The following is an 8,673-nucleotide window of genomic DNA, read 5'->3' on the forward strand; positions in this document are numbered from 1 at the left end:
GACGGTAGGGGTTATAGTCTTATCTAAAGGTTATGGTAACCTGGTATAGAGTCCGGCCGATTGATAAGATTATGGTAGTTCGGTATGGAACCTGACCGATTGACGTATGTATATAATGAGACCAATCGGTAGTCATGAAATCTATTGGTCGCTCACCTAGAAGGGTTTAATCCCTAGATTGAGTATTCAGAAGTCGGTCATTGCATGTACTTATTATGAGTTGGTATGAAATGATTTATGACTTTATGGTTTTCATGTACGGTTATGAATAAAATATTTACAAATTGTTGTGTCACTCATTATTACTAACTGTTTTACGAATAACATTATTGTCAATAATTATACATGTGAATGGTGAGCAAATAATTTGATATATATATATATATATATATATGTATGTATGTATATGTAAAGGTATGATTGTATGGTCCAACAGAGAGGTAGGCGCTACCTATTGAACGATTTATCAGTCATCCCAATTTTTAGTACTTTTGCATATTGTGAAGAGTATGAGTTGGTTTACATCAAAGACCTGAGAATGATTTTTAGTAGGTCTAAGTGGATAGAAATTAGCTGTCTAACTGCTTTTGGCTGTTATTTTATTTAATTTCTTTTCCCATTGTCTCATCTAGAAAATAAATGTATGAACTTATTAAATACTCGTAGACTACCTTCCATTTAAGATTTGTACCGCATTATATTTAGTTATACTATTTAGTACTTTCTAAGTTTTAGTCTAATTTAATATTGTCTTGTACTCTTGAGTGGAATTTAAGGATAAGGCGAATGTTGCATGACTGGCACATGCTGACTAGAGGCGTGACAGAGATGGCTGCGTATATGATAACGAAACAACAAAATGAATGCTCACTCTTGTGTGGCGGCGTAATGGTATGTAAACGTATTAGAACAAATCACACGTGGCGGCTACTGATAACTATCTAATTGCAAAGATTTCTCTCCTACACTTTTCCATGTAGAAAAATCTAAGTCAAATAATGGCTGCTACTGATAACTCTTTACTTGCCGAGCTTTCTTTCCTTCATTTGCCATGTGGAAAAATTTAGGCTGGTCATCCAAAAATTTTGCTGTTATAAGTACATCCCGTCCCGCTCGAATCTCTACAATGAGCAGCAAGTTGCTAGCCTAATCCACTTTTCAGCAAAGCTAAAACTACTAAAAGTCTCGGATCAAGGGCAGCAGAGATGGCTTGTGAAATCGGAAACAGGACCGTCCTAAAATTCGACACCGAGGATGGTGTCGCAGTGGCCCTGGCCAGATACATTGCCGATCTCTCCGAAAGATTTATCAAAGAAAAAGGTTCTTTCAATGTGGTCCTCTCAGGAGGCAGCCTCATCGATACTATGAGGTAAATCAACCGTACGAAAGAATCATTCAAATCTGTCAAAGCATGCAAGCAAGAAATTAATGTTACCTTCTTTCGTGTTTAATAGAGTACAGTTTTTACATATTGATTGCCTGATTATTTTTAGTATCAATACAACAGGTATCTAACTCGGGCCCCTTACAAGGAATCAGTGGATTGGCCAAAATGGAGCATATTTTGGTTGGATGAGAGGGTGGTTCCTCTGGACAGCAAGGATAGCAATTACAGACTTGCCTGGGATGGACTTCTTAAATACGTAACATCTTATTAAATTTCCTCCTCAATATACATGCATAGTAATTTTGAAAAGCAAGTTAATTAGTCATTATTTTTGCAAAGGATACCAAAAAATCTATTTTTTTTTTATCTAGTACTAAATGGTACAGAAGAACCTTTTTCTTTTAAATTTTTTTTTTCAGTAGAAGAGGAATGGAACTTAAGAAATGAGGGGCAGAGAAATTTGAATTCAGAATTTCTAATTCCTTAATTTGCAACTGATACTAAATAATATCAAATGTTAAGGTAGTTATGTTTACCATCAATCTTAGTAGTATCACAAGCACGTTAAATTTGAATGTTACAAATATGTATATAAAACTTTATATCAATCTTTACTTATATCGCTTGGATTTTAAAGATTCTGTAAAGTGTCTGAAAATTAGGGCTAGAAATACCCTATACTATAGGGTAAGGATATACAATTACCATATATAGACTCAGGAATTATTGGTTAAGAGTAGTTTCTAAGCTTTGAAAATTAGGTCCATAACATTCATATCTTCATATGACAACATTGACACTATTCTTCCGTTGTTTTTTCGTTTCCGCATATCTTCATGTATTAATTCAGGTAACCATTCCAAATAATCAAATTTATGCCATCAACGACAAGCTGTCACCTGAGGGTGCAGCAGAAGATTACGAGGCTCGTCTCCGGGATTTGGTCGACAGAAGGATCCTACCATTGTCAAATGCTAGCGGTTTCCCCAGTTTCGATCTCATGCTCGTCGGCATGGGACCGGACGGCCATGTGGCTTCTCTATTCCCTAATCGTCCTCAGCGATACGAGAAGAAGCGCTGGGTAACCTATATTACAGACTCCCCAAAGCCACCTCCACCAAGAATCACTTTAACCTTCCCAGTGATCAACTCTTCGTCAGAGATTGCAATGGTGGTAACTGGGGCTGATTTAGCCGGTGCAGTGAAAGACGTCCTGGAGAATCCCGACTCAGATTTGCCCGCTTCTGAAGTTTCTGCACAGGGGCTTCTCACCTGGTTTTTGGACAATGATGCTGCTTCACAACTTTGAAGCATCAGCTGGCGCATCCTTCACCCATCTTTTACTTCAAAGCATTACGTAATATTAATTATGGTTCTACTGCCATTTATGCCGTCCATCATTTTTCTTTAATAATTGTATCCAGTAATCTAGTATTGATTCTGGTCTATCATAGGCTGCAACGACTTTTGGGATTATCCCTATTTCTGCAGTGCAATTCTTAATAAGATAAGACTCTACGGCTTCAAACGCTATCTATGTTTTACCTGCGTCAAAGGTGAGATCTTATGACAAAGTTTCTTGGGAAGTTTTTCATGCTTGCTGATGATAGTATGATTTTGTTTACTCGTACACTTTGGACATATTTGCGGTTCTCTCGATGTGCTAAGTGATGGGAAAAGAATGAACTGCGCATTTCACACGAAGGATAACAGATCATTGGCGTAATATTGGTTTGCCTTTTATGTGACTCTAAAACAATGTGTCTTCTACGTAATTATCTAAATGTCTGTTTGTTGTGAATTTCTATTTGAAGTAAAAACACAAAAATAGGAAAACGAAATCAAGAAAATTACATATCACACTTAAAAATGGCACTGCAGGCGATTTATTCACATGCTTTATCATTGGGAACACTTGACACCTACACGAAAGAAGAGGATTTAGGGAAAGGGCAAAGTTCTCCAATATTAGTTAAAGTTGACTCCAGAGTTGTTATTAAAGCTTCAGCTTCAGCTGGTAGGACTCTTGAAGCTTCCATATGTTATTTGTACTTCCACTATCCCATTTTTATTTTGATAAGACCAAATTAATTACCCCTTTCTAATTTCTTCTCCTTGCCTATAAGTTAACTTTATTAGATTTTCTCTTACATTCTAAAACCAATTAATTATTCCATTACACACTAAAATTGTCACTAACATGCATTATGTATTTTTCTACAAAACTTCATGAAATTATATGATGCCAAAGATCAATTTAGGAATGTAATATGAACAGATTCCAAACTTCAATTCCAAAATAAATAAATAAATCCCAAACTTCAAATATGACCAAAAACTGAGTATAACTACAATCTCTCATAAAGAAGGCATTAATATTTCAAAAAATCTACTACGAATAGCTCATATAGCAGCCATAGAGGGAGTGAAGCTTTCTGATATATTTCAACAAAAGCATAACAACATCTAGTATCCAAATGATGCAATGGAACCTCAATTGTGCTCATAAAAAATCTGCAAATTTGAAATTGAAATAAGAATATGAAAATAAATTTAAAAAATAGTTACGTAGATTAAAAAAAGAAAAGCAAAAGTTAAATTTTTTTATCTTTTGGACACGCACGACAATTGTGCCCAATTCCTTGCATGTGAACACAAGACAGGGTAGGAAAAGAAATTACGGTAGGGGTAATATGGTCTCATTAAGATGAAAATGGAATAATGGGAGTGCAAATAACATAAGAAAAGTGCAAATAACATTACCCTAATATATAAATTATGCCAATTATATTGGTTAACGTGTCAAATCGTTTATATGTTGTTCGCATTTTACTATATTATTTGGTGCCTTCAAAAGATATCTAAATGTTAATGGTTGAGACTTCAAACAATTTTAAAGATCCAATGTCCTTAACTTAAGAGCATGAGTAGTTTCTATGGCTTCACAATAAATTTTTCAAAAGTAAGGAGTTATGAATAAATTTCGATAAGATTTAACAATTTAAGAATGAATAATATTAAGTTTAATAATGGTGATTAGGTCTCAATAGTTATTGAAGTCCAAAAGTCAACGTGCCCATGCATGCTTAGGGTGTTTGTGTGCAGTGGTGACGCTGGAGGTTGAGGTGAAGGGAGCGCTTTTACGTTCTTGTAAAAAGCTGGGGAAGGAAGTCTAACATTTAAAAGGATGTAATTGGGAGCTTTTATTATCTTAAGGGGATATAAAATGATTTCTAAAATCTTAGGAGGGTCGAAGTCTAAGGGCCTGTTTAATAACTCTATTTAGTGCTGAAAATTAACTCATTCAGAACTTTTTCAATTTAGCATGTTTGATGATAGAATTGTCTTACAACTTAATGTATTAAGTATTGCTTAAGTTGTGTTTAAAATTTTTAGTGAATCTTCTAAATTGACTATATATAGTATATCTCTGATACACATAACACACTCTCATATTGTTATTGCATATGGTACATGTTTTTTTTTATGTTCAACACACACATAGACACACGCGCGCACACACTCTTTTACACACAAAATACACAACTTAAACACCATTTTTAAATTATTTTATTATTCTCTCTCTCTCTCTCTCTCTCTCTCTCACATGCATATTTTTCTCTTTCTCCAAATACACAATAAATGCAAATTTTTTTAAAACATACAATCCTAATATTTGTGCGATATTTTAATTCAGTATTATGATTCAATTGGCTATCAAATATATATAATTTAAATAATATAGCAACTTATACTTTCAGCACTTAATTTTTAGAATTCAGAATTCAGATTTCATACTTCAACTTTATCAAACAAACCCAAGTTTTACAAAGATATACACGAAAGAACTTTTATCTTTTAAGGGGATGTAGAAAATTTTGAGTTAATTTGTGTGTACATGCAGGAGAGAGAGAGGCTTACATGAAACAATCACAACCAAAGTAAATAGTATCAGCTTTTGTGAAGCTCTCCCCATTTCTTCTTAATGCTGCATTTTCGAGCTGTAATTGACTGGCTAGAGATCTCCTGAGGAAGTTCGATGGTTTAGATCTCATTTCAGAGACCGGTATATACAAGGCAGGGTGGGAACCTTGAAACTTGTAGACTGTAGGTACTAGATGCTTCATTTGTTCAGGATCAATAATTAAAATTCGTACTCAATGCTTCAGCTTAGGGATCACATGGGCTTTATCCATTAAAAATAAACGGCAGCCTCCATTTTAAATATGGAAACAAGTGGTACTACTTAAGTCAAAAACCTTTATGTCAAACCTAGTTACGTTTGTGGTGGATTGAAAATTTTTGTTAGATATTCTTGTTAAATCTCAGTATTAGTTTTAAACTTGAAGCTGTTGGACAATAGATATGAGGGAATAGACATGCATAGATATTTATGGAGTATCTCGGGCGATTGGTCAAATATGATAATTTGTGATTCACAGTATAATTTTTTTTTATTTTGTAACTGTATTAAGTCCAATGATTTTTCAAATTAGATAAATGTGTAACTTGTTTTATATATTTTTTGCCATTAGTGTACCTTTCTTTATTAAGCAAATCATGCTTAACGATTTCCAACTAGTTTATATTGGCTTCTATTTTATCAAAAAAAAAAAAGAAACAATTCCGCTAACACATTTAATGTGATTTTAGTATCTAAAAATAGTATAATGCGGTAATGTGTTAAAAAACATGCTTCATTGCACTTTTCTATGGGAATTATCTTTAGAAATTGATTTTCTATGCATGTCAACTTTTATATACATTAGCATCGTAATGAATCTTCTGTCCTACACCCTGTGTCACTCTCTGTCCCATTTTTTATTATATTGTTATTTCTCCTACATAAACATCATGTTTTAGTTCTTTTTTATTTCCTTAAGATCCAATAACTATTAATTGAGTAAAAAATAAATACAGCAGCTTCAAAAAAGAAATATATAATAGAAAATTAAAAAATATAGCAGAAAATTCATAAAAAAATCTCATTTTTTTATGCATTTTGATTTTTTGAGTTTGTTAAATTTTGTGTATTACTCAATTAATAGTTATTGGATCTTAAGGAAGCAAAAAGAACTAAAATATGATGTTTATGTAGAAAAAATAGCAATATAATAAAAAGTGGCACAGAATGTGGCACAGAAGACCCGTTGCGAGCATTAGTACTCAACTGATCATTTGGTAGGGAGAATTATGAGATCCATAATTTGACTTATTAAACTTTTCATTTTCTTTTTTCTCTTGTAAGTTTTGAAATTTTCTTTTAAAATTTAAAAAAAAAAAGAAAAATTACACACTTATGGCAATAAAGAAAAGCCCCTCCCCCCTCCCCCCATAGTGGCAAAATGGAAAATTACGTACATTAATTCCGAGCATTCTATGCATGACGACTAAGTAATAAGAAAATGGGAGCCACCATTACACGTGCAGTCCCTAGAATTATGAAAATTGTTTGGTTCTAAAAGTGTGAATTCACCCTACATTGATCAATGAGATTCTAATCCTTAACTTGAACGAGCATTAAGAAAATCTTCTTGAAGTTCAATGCTAATGTAGAAGTAGAATTAGAAGTGCAAATGAGTCGAATTAAGTCAAGTTTCGACTTAATCGAGTCGAGATTCAACATAATTTTACGAAACTTAAATTCGAACTCGAGCTCGACTTGAATCAAGCACGAACTCGAGTTCGAGCTTAAAAAAATAATTATTTTATTTCTAAAAATGAATAAAATAATATTTTTAACAAATAACAAAAAATTAGAAATATATATGTAAATATATGTATAATCGAGCTCGAGTCAGCTCACAAGTTAATGAATTTAGTATTTTTTATCCTGAGTTCGACTCGGACCCGATCGCGAGCTGTTCAATTCGTTTCCAGCCCTAAGTAGAGCACATTTCAAATGAGTTTCGGGCCAACAAGAAACGGGCTAAGGAAGGATGGGTGCTAGAGCTTGGGGACCTCTCTAACCTCAAGTCGACTCTAGATTCAGTCCAGAGAGCTCTTTTACTGGCGCCAAAACTTTAAAACAACTGCCACGTGACTTTTCGCTTGTTTTTCTAATTTCTGTCACAGAAGTTTTATAATATTTATCAATTTTTTTTTATTTTTACCAAAATTTCCTGAGTTTTCTTGAGCTTTTAATGTTCAATTCGAGTCTTGTTTTAAAAATTGATTGCGCATTAACTTGATTAAACAATGATTCAAGATTTTGATGTACATGCGAGCAAATGGTCTAAATTTTTGAGAAAATAGTAAAAATTGTCTTAACTAGATTTGGTCTTCGGGACCAATTAAAACCAACTTCAGAAATTTAATGACCTAATAGACACTTTTAAATGTTAAGGGACTATGCAGATAGGATTATCAGTAAAAGATTATTCGAGTCATTTACCTACACTGAATATAGCATATAAACTAGTATTAGCATACTATATTCAACATCCAAGTACAAGGTTTTCTTATATTGTACTTTCTGATGGACTGGTTTCACTCTACAATATTTAATTTATAATCTATTCGATAGTGTCTTTGAAAATAATTTTTTTCTAAAATGAAAATAAACAGGATTAATATAGCGAATTGGTTGGTCATTTCATTTTTGCTAAATTAAGGCGAAATTGAAAAAAAAAAGAAAAAGAAAAAGAAAAATACCAGGTACGGGTTTGATAATCAACCTTTAGTAGGTCTTGAAAATTGGGGGTCATGAGTGAAAACAACAATTAATCTTTAAGGGAGAAACGTCAATTCAAAAACCATAGGGTCGGTGGGTGCAATAATAGCGGGCAAAAACTTTCAAAGAAGTGGCAAGTTACTCCACATTACGCTGTAGTACCAATTCATGAACACCATGTATCACTGCTTGTACAGATTTTCACAGGCAAGATTAATACCATCAGTGGATATTGGCAAAAGTTGGGCATTCTAAAAATTGTGTAAGTTTTTATCTTTTTCTTTTTGACATCAGAGTTGTTCTTGTTAAGCTAGATCTTTAATTGTCCCGCTATTGCTGTCTCAGATAAAGAGAGAGTAAAGTTAATTGAGGTTTTTAGTGGAGAAGGGAAAAGATCGAAATAAGAGGCTATTCGTTAGGCCTATTTCACTAACATCCACATTAATTGGAAGAGTTTTGTTCGAGTAGAAATTGGAATATTCGGTGGGTTTTCCTCAATTGATTTGTTTGATATATTTTCTGTCATTAGTGCATATTTATTTGAATGAAATGATCTTTTTTATCACAAAAAAAAAAAAAGAGAGACGGGGTACTTCTCTTGTGATTCTTTTCG

At 33.2% G+C, this 8,673-nt stretch overlaps 1 protein-coding gene across 1 annotated transcript; it reads left to right on the forward strand.

Annotated features, from left to right (window-relative positions):
• Positions 1-1,052: 1,052 nt before the first annotated feature.
• LOC113781586 (probable 6-phosphogluconolactonase 4, chloroplastic) lies at positions 1,053-2,887 on the forward strand. Its single transcript, XM_027327546.1, has 3 exons — positions 1,053-1,369; positions 1,508-1,643; positions 2,238-2,887. The coding sequence occupies exons 1-3, from the start codon at positions 1,206-1,208 to the stop codon at positions 2,694-2,696; spliced, it is 759 nt and encodes a 252-aa protein (XP_027183347.1). The 5' UTR covers positions 1,053-1,205; the 3' UTR covers positions 2,697-2,887.
• Positions 2,888-8,673: the final 5,786 nt, after the last annotated feature.

This window comes from Coffea eugenioides, chromosome 8, assembly GCF_003713205.1.
Source record: "Coffea eugenioides isolate CCC68of chromosome 8, Ceug_1.0, whole genome shotgun sequence".
In the NCBI taxonomy this organism is placed as follows: Eukaryota; Viridiplantae; Streptophyta; class Magnoliopsida; order Gentianales; family Rubiaceae; genus Coffea; species Coffea eugenioides.